At 34.0% G+C, this 14,603-nt stretch overlaps 1 protein-coding gene across 1 annotated transcript in view; it reads right to left on the reverse strand.

Moving 5' to 3' along the window:
• Window positions 1-14,603, reverse strand: part of LOC150095385 (glucosidase 2 subunit beta-like) — a 162,255-nt gene that overhangs the window by 68,261 nt on the left and 79,391 nt on the right. The window contains exon 10 of the mRNA XM_090410052.1: window positions 1,784-1,873. Within this exon, the coding sequence (XP_090266178.1) occupies window positions 1,784-1,873 (90 nt within the window). The remainder of the gene's footprint in view (window positions 1-1,783; window positions 1,874-14,603) is intronic.

Here is a 14,603-nt window from a genome sequence, read left to right on the forward strand (position 1 = left end):
GTCACCTCTCTCACAGAACACCCTTCCTCAAACTATTCTCAACCTCATCCTCTGGAACTATAAAGGTACACAATGAATGGGATAACTTCAGAATTTCTATTCCTATTTTCCTTGATATAACTATTGCTTCTGCTCATCTGATCCTAAATGCCTGCTCCAAATGAGTCACAGAAATTATCCTCACTGACATGAAGGCCTTGATCCACCATTCTGTCCAAAATCCTCATCCACTTTCCAAGCCCTGGTTCAACAGAAAATGTACCAAATTAGTTGAAGAAAAAAAAAAAAAAAACAGCTTACCACAGTTGGCTTGCATCATGATCCTCAGCTTCATACTCTGCCTGATTTCATAAAGGCCAACAGCAGAAACCTTACTTGTCTAAATGTAATCCACCTTCTAGCCCCTTGTTAAGTCCATTGGGTGCAACTTCTGCTCACCTGCACCACCACTTCTCTCTCATCCTGATGACACCACTATTACTTCACTCAAAGATAAAGCTGACCTCCTAGTATCATTCTTTTCCTCAAACCCCTTCTTAGATGACCAAGGGAAATCACCTCCTACCATACTGGAACTTGAGCACCATGTTACTAAATCACTTGGACAATAAGTCTTTTGGCATCTCTCCAAATGTTCTCAATATGCTCCAGAGCTAATTGAGAACATTTGGAGAGATCCTATATCTTCTCTATAATCTATTACACATCCCAATGTGGAAATAATAACATATCCAACCTATTCCAAAAAAGGAGATAGAAGTCTACTGTCAAACTACCGACCAATCACCATCACCTCAGTCTTCTTCAAAATAACAGAGAAAGTTATCAATAGCAAATATCTTCACTAGCTACAGGCCACTAATCAATCAGTGACCACCAGTATGAATTCTGCCATTCAAGATCCACAACTGATTTCTTAGCTTGTATCATCTACCACCAGAAATATGCTACTGCTCCTCACATTTCTGGAGCATTTGACTGTGTTTGGCATTGAGGCCTGCCAAACAAATTGCCATCCTTTGTTTACCAGCCACTGTCTGTAATTGGATAGCCAACTTCCTCTCTTCGAGCTTCACCACCATTGCAAGAGTATCTCAGGACTCTGTCACGTCACTCTCTTTCTCATGTACATAAAAAAGACCTACTCTCAACCACCACTAATCCTATCCATAGCTTTGCAGAAGACAGCATTCTCCATTCATCCTACAAAGGAAAAATGCTCAGAAATTTTTAATAATTTTCCCTTAAAATACTGCATTTTGATCACAATGGTGATAGTTTCTATATTGATAACTTGATGCTGAAAAAACATCTTATAATAAAAAAAAATATAATGGGAAAAAATTACCAATTGCATATGTATGATCCTAAAAATACATTAAGTATGTTGTAATAAAATTTTAATGCATATTTATAAGCATAAACATTTCAACAGAGATTTACAAAAAATGTTATTCTGGAAGTATGTTATTGAGAAGTATGATATAAATTTACTGTATTCTGTAAAAATAATATATGACAATAAGGTTAACTATTAAATTAAAGGAATGCAAGTAAAAAAGTTTAAATTTAAGTTTACTAGTGTTCTTGTTAGAAAACAATCGATGTTATTGAAATTTACAGGAAAGAAACACATAATTTTGCTATTCCTAACCCTCAAGTTTAAAGGAATATATGAAAACAGTTACATATGCTACATATAGGAAAGAAAGCTATAATAATTTTAACTGCCTCATAAAGAAGAAAATATTACAAGAGCTATAAAAATGAAATCATGATATACTTTATCCATCATATATATTGGTTTCATGATCATCCATCCAGTTGTCACAAATTCTTCTAACTCCATCTCATTTTTCATATGTAGGAAAAACTGAAAAGTAACAGTAGCATTACTTCAAAACATGCTTATACAGATTTAGTGTAAAAAATATACATTTCCATAAAAATTATTACTCTCGATCTAGAGAGAGTACAAGGCTTTCTGGTGATTTCATGCTAATATAATTTCAAAACAATTAATCATTTTATTAATTACCCAAAGTGATTAGAAGATATACCAAGAAATGGCCTATTATTTAAAATCTTTCACATTTTTTTTAAAAGCTACTTACATAATTACCCCCCCCCCAAAGATTTTCTGCTTAAAAAAAATGAATGATATATCCAACTAAGCAGAATTATTAAAACACTACTTTAAAATTACACCACAATTATTTTTTAATAAACAATTCTTTTATAGCATAATATTCATCTGAATTTTTCTAGATTACTTTTAATTTCATACATAAACAATTTTTCTTATTCTACCATAAAAATAAAAATTATTTATTAAACCAATGATCACATTTAACAGATCTTGATGTGATGTGATGTGATCAGAAGTGCATTAAAAGACCAAAATATATAATCTGACAATATTGGTGTCATGATAAATACAATTGTCTCTCACTATAGAGCTACTTTCAGATAAAAAAAAAAAGAAGAAGTAATTCTGATTATTACTACAACTTATGTATAACTTGTGTCACTATTAAGTGTCATTTACACAATAAATTTTAGTATGTTAGCCTTTTTCTCTTGTTATTTTTTTCTTATTCCATCTTATTCATTAATTTCTCTGCTGGATGAAGGTCTTTATGAGATGGCACCAAACTGACTGTGAATAGCTTCTCTACTTCATGTCAACTCCTGCAAGTCTGCTGATTTCATGAATTCATTATGACTTTAGTCTCAGCATTGTGGTGGTTTTCCTTACAGTGGAATCTAATCAAGCAGTTCTTCTGTTCATCATTGATTTTGTCTTTGAGCAACATGCCCAATCCATTGCCACATTAGATGCTTTTTTCTTTCAAAAGGGTAGCATGTAAGTCATCACAAAGGGATTCCAACATTTAATTACTTTATTTATTAATTATTTTTATTCTTTTTTTATTATAATGAAATACAGAACCTGGAGATTTTTTTTTATTAGTTATGAAAAACCACATCATGTAAATGCCTTCCATATTTGGATTCACAAAGATAGGCCCCTTTTCACTTTAGTTTCATTTAAGAGATAAGATGGAATGAATGAGTGAGTAGAAAATAAATAAGGGAAGACACCAGCCTGGTTGGCTAAGTGGTTAGCGTATCCGCTATCCAGCTAAAAGGCTGTGGATTCGAATCCTGCCATGGGCATGGATGTTTGTGATTGTCTGTGAAAACATTAGTGCTGGTGGTGGATGGCAGATGGTGTTGGTTTAGTTGTGGTTCATTGTAGTTGGTGGAGACAGTTGTATAGTGGGTGCCCTCCCTGGATGTGTCACATAATAACAATAATAATAAAAAGATATACAGAACAGTAATAAAATAAATGCTGTGAACCATATGGAAATTTCCTTTGCAGCATGTATTTTATCACTGTTCTATATATCTCGCCTTATTTATTTTCTACTCACTCATTCATTCCATCTTATCTCTTAAATACAATAGCTAAAGATCTCACTTGACCAATATACTTGAATATGTCTTCTAGTTTCCTTAATGCAGCATGAAGAATAATCACTCAAACAACAGAAATACATTAATTGAGCAGTTCCAAAGCATTTCCAATAGAGGAACTTACCTGCAAGATACATAAAAAAGAACTTAAGAACAGTAGTTTATTAGACCATTTTGGCTTTCCTTCTCTGCATGCCTACTCTTTGCTTGACAAAATGGATGTTATTATAGTGCTGGTACAGCGTGCATTAGTAGTGACATGAACACTACTATAAAAAACATACACATACAACATTATATCTATGCAGGTTTCTAAGGATTAGAACTTATCATAGTTTATCATAAGAAATTTATGATAAACTACATTTACGTCACTTTACCACATGGTATCTGACAATACCAACATATACAGTTGCATTAATAAATGAAAACATACCAATATTTTTAGATTTTATTATAACAAAAACATATTTCTCAACAATGAAATTTTCACTTTCACTCAGTATATATAACACTAAAAAACAACTATGTGAGATTTTTATAACATAGCTTTTCATGGTTGTTTATGGCAAGATGAAATGGAGAGAGACATGATATGTACATCAGCAGTTTCTTTGCTATGTCACACACATGGAGAATTCACATGTTCAAAAATTGCAAAATAAATGCCACTGGGAAAAAAAATCAGGGCACCCAAATACTTTAAAGAATAATGAAAACACTGTTAAAACCTTCATGCTCATTCTTGACAACAGCAGTGTGTCTATCGATAAAAAGGTAAACCCACTGCACATCAGTAATAGTTCTACCTAGTCATTCATCACAAACAAACTTCATCCTACAAAGTTGGTATGAGATAGGGTCACAAACAATATAAGAGCACATGCTAAATTGTTTGGACATCTGTAATCACCTCCTGAAACCAATATCATGAAATAGGTAACATTTTCCTGAAGCACATTTCAGTGAAAAAATATGGATCAGTACTAAGAATCAGAAAACAAATGACTATTTGGAATAGAAATACACACCTTCCCATATCAAAAAAAGTTAAAATTATTATATTCATTGAAAAAAATGATGCTTCCTTGAATATTATAAGGAATATGGCAGGAAACAGTGCATGTTATAGTGGGATGCTAGGTGACAGATGAAGCCACCAATTCATAAATATCGTAAATTGCTATATTCCAAAGTGTTGTGTTGTTATACCCATTCCAACACTACAAGCTGAACTGTGAGAAAGCCTCCCAATATAATAATTCTGAAATGTTACATTAGCTTAAATTAATGTCATATTCATTATGTGCAGATTTTCATTAGAGAGAGAACACAAGTGATAAACATGTCGCCTGCATTAGTCAACCTAAGGCAGGGATTGGCACAGTTGGTTTACCACCTTTACCACGAGACAGTAGTGATGAGGGGGAATGGATGCACTACGATATTTCTGGATTTTGCTAAGGCATTTGACAAGATGCCACATAAACTCAAAGGACTGGGCATAGATTGAGGAGCAGTTGAATGATAAGTACCAGAAAGTGATGTGTGGTGTTGGTAGTGAGTCTAAGGAAGAGAATGATTAATGGTGTACCACAGAGTTCTGTGTTTGGGCGACTTCTTATTTATTTATTAGTTTTTTTTAAAGTGAATGCCACCCACAAAAGGTTGTAAACTTATATTATGTTAGTACTATAAGTGGGCAAATGATATATTTTCTAATTTTTTAAAGAAATTTATCAAGTACCCAAAAAATAAAATTCATGGAAGTTTTTTCACTTGACTATGCTACTAATTATATATTGGGTTTTATCCTTTATCCAAGTGTTAGCAAACAAAGTTTGCACCTGAAGTACTTTCAGGACTGGGGGAACTCGTGGTAAAGGTGGTATAAGTTCTCATCACTTGCCTTAGTATCTCCCATAAGGCAAAGTATATCTCCTTGAGAACATGTATAATCCTATGCATTAAGGAAAGAGTCACTACCCTTCTCTTAATGCCTAGCATTATGGGAGATAATAAGGCAAGTGTTGAGAAATTATACCACCTTTACCATGAGTTGCCCTAGTCCTGAAAGTACTTCATGTGCAAACTCTGCTAACACTGGATAAAGGATAAAACCCAATATATAATTTTAAAAAAAGTTTATCAGGTAACCATGTAATTTCTGGTAGAGTTCACTACGACTTGTTTTATTTTGTATTGTTTGCAGAGTGCAATTTTTTACGTCATAAGGCACAGAGGCACATCAGTCAATCAGTGTGCTCTAACTTGGTGTGTACTCCTTTTCTGCGACTTTGAATGCTTTTAAAATGTCAGTTGAACCTGGTATAATTTGATCTTGTTTACTTTACGAATTTAAACTCAGTTCAAAGGCTTCAGAAGCATCCCATAAAATATGTGTGGCATTTGGAAAACATGCAGTAGCAGAATGTACTGTGCAGAAATGGTCTAAAAATTTGTTTTTGGTGATGAATCATTTGAAGATGCACCACATTCAGAAAAATCCTTCATATTATTGATAATGAAGAATTACATGTCACTGTTGAAAATAATTCAAGATTAACATGCCAAGAACTTTCACAAATGTTTAACGTAAGTGATGAAACAATTCATTTACTCTTGCATCAACAGGAAAAATCATGGAAACTAAGCAAATGGATCCTAGATGCATTATCGGATGACAAAAAATTTCAAAGACCATCAATTTGATATTCACCTTTTTCACATCATTAAAACGAGCCGTTTTTGGATTACTTGCTCACTTGTGATGAAAAATGGATCACGTACTCTAACAGGAAGTGAACTTATCACTAGTTGTTGCCAAATGATCCAGTACCGCACACTTCAAAGGCACTGCTTCATCCTCAAAAGAGTATGCTTTGTGTGTGGTGGCTGGAGCTGGTATTGTCCACTACAAGTTTCTTGCTGCAGCCCAAACAATTATGGCTGAGATCTATTCGATGCAACTCGAGCATGTGCAGGATCAATTACTTCAGAAGCAGCCATTCTTTCAGGAAACGCAAACCCTCATACCGCAAACTTACTTGTTTTGGAATATGGAGGATGAGATACTCCCTCATCCTCATCTCCTGACATTTCTCCAAGCAATTATCACCTTTTTTTGGTGATAGATAATCACATGCAAAATAGACAGTTTCACAATAAGACAGAGATTGAAGCAGAGGTTGCTGGTTTATTACTTCTAAAGAGAAAACATTTTATAAAAGCAGAATTTACAAACTTGTATTTTGTTGGGAAAGAGTTGTAGATTGTGAAGGTGCTTATTTGAATGAATCAAACATTTCCTGAAAATTTCTGCAGTTTAATTTTTTTTTATGAAAAACTGCATGACTTTTTTGGATACCTGATACATATTTTTTATGTAACCTGGAAACCCACAGGAATTGGAAGCAATTTCATGCTTCCAATAAATTGGGCATTATTCTAATGTTGTGCAATGAAATTCATCCCAAAGACAATTAACAAACATCAATGCATATAGTAGGATTCAAACCTGCAGCCTTTAGCTGGAGAGCAGGATACACTAGGTACTCAGCAGCCAGGCCAGCAATAATGATTAGTTATAAGGACAAATGATAACGAGTATTAGTATGATGAAGTCAAGCATAAAGTTGTGCATTTTGGATGGAGGACATTACAGGCAGAGCATCATATTAATCGAAATTTAGAAGTAGTCAATGAAACTAGACTCGGGATGGGTGGAGGGGGGGGCATTGCAAACGGTGAGTTAAAATTTAGGAATCACAATGCTAAGTTGGTTAAGTCGCTGCATTGTAAAATAGCACTGAGAATACTAACTTGTAGAAATAAGGAAGTTATTCTCCCACTTTACAAAACTTGATATGACCAATCTGGATTGTTGTGTGCAGATCTAGCCTGGGTTCTAAGGAGATGGAGAGAAAGCTGAAAAGATTCATAAGTAACCATGATGATAATGGCCTATGGGACTGCATATATATGATGACAGAATGAAGGCATGCAAGTCTTCAATGTGTGATGAACAGATGGAGGAGAAGAGATAATATAAACATACAGGATGCAGTGTTGATGCAATTCTGTCCGTCTTTTTATTGCTGATTTTCATACTCAAACTTTTTGATCAGCTTTTTTATTGGCACCTTTTCATATGTCTTTACCAGATATACACAACTTAAATACAGATCCTTGTTATATTTCCATGAAATACAGATCCTTGTTATATTTCCATGAAATACAGATCCTTGTTATATTTCCATGATTTGTCAACTATTTGTATCAAATCAAAAATCTGATCCTGACAGCCTCTTTTTGGCCTAAATCTAGTGTTTTTTCTCAAGTATACCTGCACAAATCTTAACCAGAAACACTCAGTAGGGAAATGTCTCAGTAATTTTCACATTCAATTTTATTTCCCCTTTTACAGATGATGAGAGTTTTTTTTTACTATGAAATCTCTCTCCAATCATCTGGAATCTGACCAGGCCTTATGCAGACAAATTGAAAACATCAGAGTCACAGTGGCAAACTCTGAAGAAGATATTGATTGATTCAGATAGGAAGTTATAAGATGAAGTTTGTAAAGATAGAAAAATAAGAACTCTATGGTGGACAAAAGATACAAAAGCAATTCTGGAAAAGAAGAAAGCATACCAAAAGTTCTTAGCAAATTAGTAGATAACAAAGATATAAAAGAATAAAACAAAGATAACAAAGAATGAAAGATATAAAAAAGAATACAAGGGAGCTAAGCTATGTGTGAAAGCAGCCAAACAAAAGTCATAGGAAGACTTTGGTAAGAATATACAAAATAAATATCGTACGTTGGCAAAATCTGGAGGCTATTGATAAAGCTTAGAAATGGAGGAAAGAGTAATATTGTAAAAGTAATGAAAGATGAAACTCAACCATGCTTAGTGAAAACTTGACATGCCGGTCCCAAGCCCGGATAAATGGGGAGGATTGAGCACAGGGCTAGCCACCCAGTCTCAGAAAAAAATCTTTGCTATGGAAACTGAAACCTTCCAAAATGTGATACTGGATGAAGAAAATAGAACATGAACTGCCATGAACACAAGGCACCTCTATGAAAGCCCTTATGGGGAAGCAGAGGTGCAAAAAAAAGTGACAGACACCTTACCAAAAGACAAGCTTAGACTGAGATGTTGGAATGTTAGAACCATGTTCAAAACTGGGAAGACATACCAAGTCTCGAGAGTTCTAGAAAAATACAGACTAGAAATAATGGGATTAAGTGAAATGAGATGGATAGGAACTGGAAAAATCAAATTAAACTCTGGTCACTACTTAATCTACTCTGGGAACAAAAACACGAATGACCACACAAAGGGAGTTGTACTAAATGACAAAGAAAGCTCATGGTGCACTAATGGAGTGGATCCCAATATCCAAAAGAATACTAAATGCTAGATTTAAAGCTGGCAAGCAGAACATCACAATAACTACTATATATGCACCAACAAATGGTGCAATCCAGGAAGAAAAGGATAATTTTTATAACATGCTACAGAGAAGTATAGAAACAACAAATAAAAAAGTTATGCAACTTATAATTGGAGACTTTAATGCTAAGGTTGGAAATAATAATACTAATAAAGAAACTGTTATGGGAAAGTATGCAGAAGGAGAAATAAATGAAACTGGAGTTACTTATAGACTTTTGTATGTTCAATCAGCTTGTAATAGGAGTAAGTCTCTTCCAACATAAAAAAATACAAACAAGTGGACATGGATAGCACCAGATAGAAAGACAAAGAACCAAATATACCATGTACTTATATCAAGGAATTGGAGGAAATCACTCCTGGATGTCAGAGTTAAAAGAGGAGCCGAGGCATATTCAGATCACTTTCTCACAACAGCTAACATGAAAGTAAAAATATTTAAAAATAAACAAACAGTGCACAATAGGAAGAGGTTTAGAATTGAAAAACTCAAAAACAAAGAGATTAGAAATAAATTTATAACAACTCTACAGGATAAATGGGATAAACTCAAAAAAGAGAAGGAGATAACATAGAAGGAAAATGGACTAAGATTAAAGACATACTAATAAGCACATCAGAAAAGATATTGAGATTTCGAACTAATACAGACAAGGAATGGATATCAGAAAACACCAAATTAAAAATAGAGGAGAGAGATAGAATAAAAGAGAAACTGTTACAGACTGGCAAAAATGTTGAACAAGAACAAGCAGAAAGATATAGAGCAATTAACAAAGAAATAAAAAGAAGTGCAAGAAATGATAAAAGAAAATACATAGAGAATCTTGCACAAGAGGCAAAGGATGCTGCATATATAAATGATACTAGAAAGTTTTATGATATTACAAGGAAATTAAGTGGAAAAAGAAACAAATGGATAGTTCCTATATATAATAAAGAAGGAAAACTATTATTAAATGAAAAAGAACAGATAAATAGATGGGTGGAATTCTTCTCAGAGAAATTTAAAGAAATGACTGATGGTGACCAGAGCCTAGAATTACATGAACAAAATGCATCATTAGATATAAATTTGAATGAAATAACAAAAATAGAAATTACAAAAGCAATAACTCAGATCAAAACAGGTAAAGCACCGGGAGCAGACAACATACCAGGCAATATACTAAAAGCAAATCCAAAACTTATAGCAGAGATATTATATCCCTTACTAAATGAGATATGGCAGAAAGAAGAGTGGCCTAAGGAATGGAATACTGAATTACTGGTTAAATTACCCAAAAAAGGGAACCTATTTGAATGCAAAAATTGGAGAGGTATAACGTTGTTGAGTGTTATAAGTAAAATACTAGAAAGAATCAAAATAGAAATAGAAAAACAACTAAGACCAGAACAGGCAGGATTTAGAGCCAATAGATCATGCACTGACTATATTGCTACTTTACGAATTATCATAGAACAATCACTGGAATGGCAGGCAAGCTTATATTTAAATTTTATCGATTTTGAACAAATCAGAATTTTTTGAGTCATTAGAACAGGCGGCTGACAAAAAGAAAATGGAAAAAAAAGTGGTGTCCTCGTTGGAGACCTTAACAGCAGAGTAGGAAATGAATCTCACCAGGTATACAGGAACATTTTGGGAAAATTTGGAGGAAAGGGCAAAGCTAATAATAATGGTATTTACAAGACTTCTGCTGAGGACATGGACTAGTCATTACTAACACACTATGTCTCAACATAAAGATGTGCACAATTCACATGGAGAGAAGACACAAGAAATAAGAAAGTCTCATTAACTAAATCATTTAATTAAGGGGATAATAAATCCCTCATTATTTCAAAGCTGAATAAGAAACTCGAAGATCGAAATCTTAGAGTTTCATGCCGAAGAACGTTTGGCAAATCCAAGCATAAGTCAATGCCTGGTGGTACAACACTAGGGCAACTCGGAGCAAAGGTGGAGCAAGCATTGATCACTCTCCTTAATATTTTCTCATAATGTAAAACACAGCTCCTAAACCCTGATGAGACCTCCATAAAGGTCGAAACCGGTCTGGGTAGTGACCTTCCCTCAAAATGTAAAACAGTAATGCATCTCCTAGTAGCTGCGTTTTACATTATGAGAAAATATTAAGGACAGTGATCGAAGCTTGCTCCACCTTTGCTCCGAGTTTCCCTAGTGTTGTACCACGAAGTGTTGACTTACGCTTGGACTTGCCGAACGTTCTTCGGTATGAAACTCTGAGATTTCAATCTTCGAGTTTCTTATTCGGCTTTGAAATAATGAGGGATTTATTATCCCCTTAATTAAAAAATTTATGTCGCCGAAAAAAAGTCTTTTGGCTCTTTATTGTAGTAATTAAATCATTGTTGATAGTGATATCATAAGGCTGGTTCAGGATACAAGAGTGTAAAAGGGATTTGAAATTGAAAGTGATCATTACTTAGTAATAAGCAGGATAAAAATTGATATCACGTTGAAAAGAACAATATGTAAGAAAGGTTTAAAAAGAATTTAAGTCGAACAGCTTTTACAGGTAAATTGTAGACTCAACCATGCAAACATTATTGAAAAAAATTTGCAGTAGTGTGAAAACAAGAACCAAAACCTTGGAGTCTTCTGCAAACTCTGAAGAAGACATTGATTCAGCTAGGGAGGTATGTGGTGAAGTAGTCTGCAAGGATAGAAAAATAAGAACATCATGGTGGACACAAGAAATTAAAGAAGCAGTACTGGAAAAGAAGAAAGTATACCAAAAGTTCCTAGCAAATAAGTTAGCAGATGCCCTAAAACAATACAGAGAAAAATGTGAGCTCAGCTATGTGTTAAAGTAGCTAAAAATAAAGTCATGGGAAGACTTTAGTAACTTTATAGAAAATAAATATTAGGAAGGTGGCAAAATATTCTGGAGGATATTGAAGAAGCTTAGAAAAGGATGAGAGTGTACTGTTAAAGGAAACAAAGATGATAAAGGTAACATGAAAACAGAAAATAAGCATAACCTAGATATCTGGAGTAATTACTTTGAAAGCCTGTTAAAGGAACCAAGCAGTGACAGAACAATACTTGAAAATTTTCAAGAGGAATGCAAAGAGGAGCACACATCAATACTTTAGGTAGAAAAAGCCATCATAAGCTTGAAATGTGGAAAGGAAGCTGGAGTAGATGATATTCAAGCAGATATGCTTAAGTATGGAGGTATAAACGTTTTATAGTGGCTACACTGCATAATTCAGAAAGCCTGCTCAGAGGGTTGAATTCCAGATGTTTGGAGAGCACTCATAGTACCCATCTATAAAAAAGGGAATAAAGGGATAAAGCTGAAGTGAGACTTATTGAATTTCTCTACTAAGTGTTTCAAGATTTATGCAAGCATACTTGAAAAGAGGTTGAGAGAGATTGTTTAAGACAAACTTAGAGAAGAACAATCTGCATTCAGGCCAAATAAAGGTTGTCAAGATCAGATTTTCACTCTATGACAAATAGTTGAAATCATGCCCAGAGAAAAGCTTTTCAAAACACTACAATTATATGGAGTGAAAGGAACATTACACAGAGCAATACAATAGTCAGAAGTTAGAATTGAAGGAAATACAGGAAGATGGTTTTATGTAAAAATCGCACATTATCTCCACTCTTATTCATCATTGATATGGATCACATTATGAAAGAAAATTGCATTAGGCCTGATATAAGAAAACTGGAGATGTCCAACCTAGCTCTTTGCTTTATGCAGATGATCTACTCCTAAACATATCTACGAAAGTGGTCTGAAAAGTTCTTGGCCTCAACCATAGATCGCAACACTATCGGCAAGATTATTTTTTTCTAAGTTGGTACATCTGTCATAAGCATCCATGTGAAATTGCAAGTCATTCTATCAAGTAGTTTATTTTATATAGCTGTCTGAAGCAAAAGTGTTGTCTGTATCCCTTGAAATGGATAAAATTGAGTATCATGCAGTTATAAAATTCTTTGCCAAAATAATGCCAAAAGAAATTCATTTGAAGTTCATAAAAGTTTATGGGCACTCTTCTCCTTCGTTTTTGACAATTAAGAAATGGGCCGCCGAGTTTAAACATGGCGTACCAGCCTTGAAGATGATCCACCTGAAGGACGTGCAAAAAGTGTAACAACACCAGAAATCATTGATCAGTGCACAATATGGTATTGGATGACCAGTGAGTCAAAGTGCGTGAAACTGCTGAGACCATAGGCATTTCAAAAGTAAAAGAACATGTAGGTATATTTTGCATGAAGAACTGCAAATGAAAAAGCTTTACACAAGATGGGTGCTGCGAAGATCAAAAACACACTCACATGAAAATCTCTGACCAGTGCTTGAAGCATTTTAACAAGAATAAAACTGATTTTGTGCATCAATTTATTACTATGGATGAGACTTGGATTCACCATTACACACCAGAATCCAAACAGCAGTCAAAACAGCAGACAGAAGCCAGTTGTTCAGTGCCAAGGAAGACAAAGTCAGTTCCATCAGCAGGAAAGGTCATGATATAGTTGTTTTGGGATGCTAAAGGCATTCTGTTTATTAATTATCTTGGAAAGGGTAAAACAGTAACCGGGGAATATTATTCCAATCTTTTAACCAGACTAACACAAAAAAAAATTCGTGAGCAAAGACTCGGTTTGCAGAAGAAAAAAAATCATCTTTCATCAGGACAATGCACTTGCCCGTAAAGGGTGTTTTGGCAATGAGAAAATTAAGGGATCTGCACTATGAATTGTTGGAACATCCACCCTATTCCCCAGATTTGGCACCCTCTCACTTCTATCTCTTCCCAAAACTAAAACTCTTCTTTGTTGGTCAGCATTTTTCTTCGAATCAAGAGGCGATTGCAGTTGCAGAGGGGTATTTTGCGGATCTTACTGAGAACCACTACAGGGATGGTATAATGGATCTGGAGCATCACTGGAATAAATGTATTAATCTTAAGAGGGATTATGTTGAGTAATAAAAATAATTTTGAAATTATAAATTAATTTTTTCGTTGTTAGGCTGAGAACTTTTCAATGGCTTCTTAAAGTCATTAACATTTCTAATAATTTTACATATAATATATATACACTATGTATGTAAAAATCATCATCAAATTACTGACTTGTATCCTCAAGTGTACAAGTTACTTGTACAGGTTACTATGACAAAATTACCTGGTAGAAAACACTTGATTTGCTAATGTTTATATATATATATATATATATATATATATATGGTGTGTTTGTTTACCAGTCATCTTACTATGGACAGACAGAAAAATCAATTGAACAATGCATTGAAGAACATGTTCGAGATACTGAATACCATGGAAATGAAACCTCAGCTTTGTCATCACACGTGTGGTCTTCAGCTGATCCACAAGATGCTTCACTACAAATGAGACATCAAGTTTTATGGGATAAATCAGAACTATTACACCATTGTTATGATACAACAGAAAGAAAAATATGGGTATCTTTGGAAATAGCATTAGATCCTAAACATTTAAATATTAACTAAAGTATTCACGTGAACATTCATTAATCAAGAATGTTCACATGAATGCATAAACATGCAGAAAGTTAGGAAAACAATTAGAAATAAATTTTAAAAAATAACATCATCTATTTTGTATAACTGCATAACA

Source organism: Typopeltis vanoorti, chromosome 20, assembly GCF_054136105.1.
Source record: "Typopeltis vanoorti isolate ZY-2024b chromosome 20, IOZ_Tvanoo_1.0, whole genome shotgun sequence".
In the NCBI taxonomy this organism is placed as follows: Eukaryota; Metazoa; Arthropoda; class Arachnida; order Uropygi; family Thelyphonidae; genus Typopeltis; species Typopeltis vanoorti.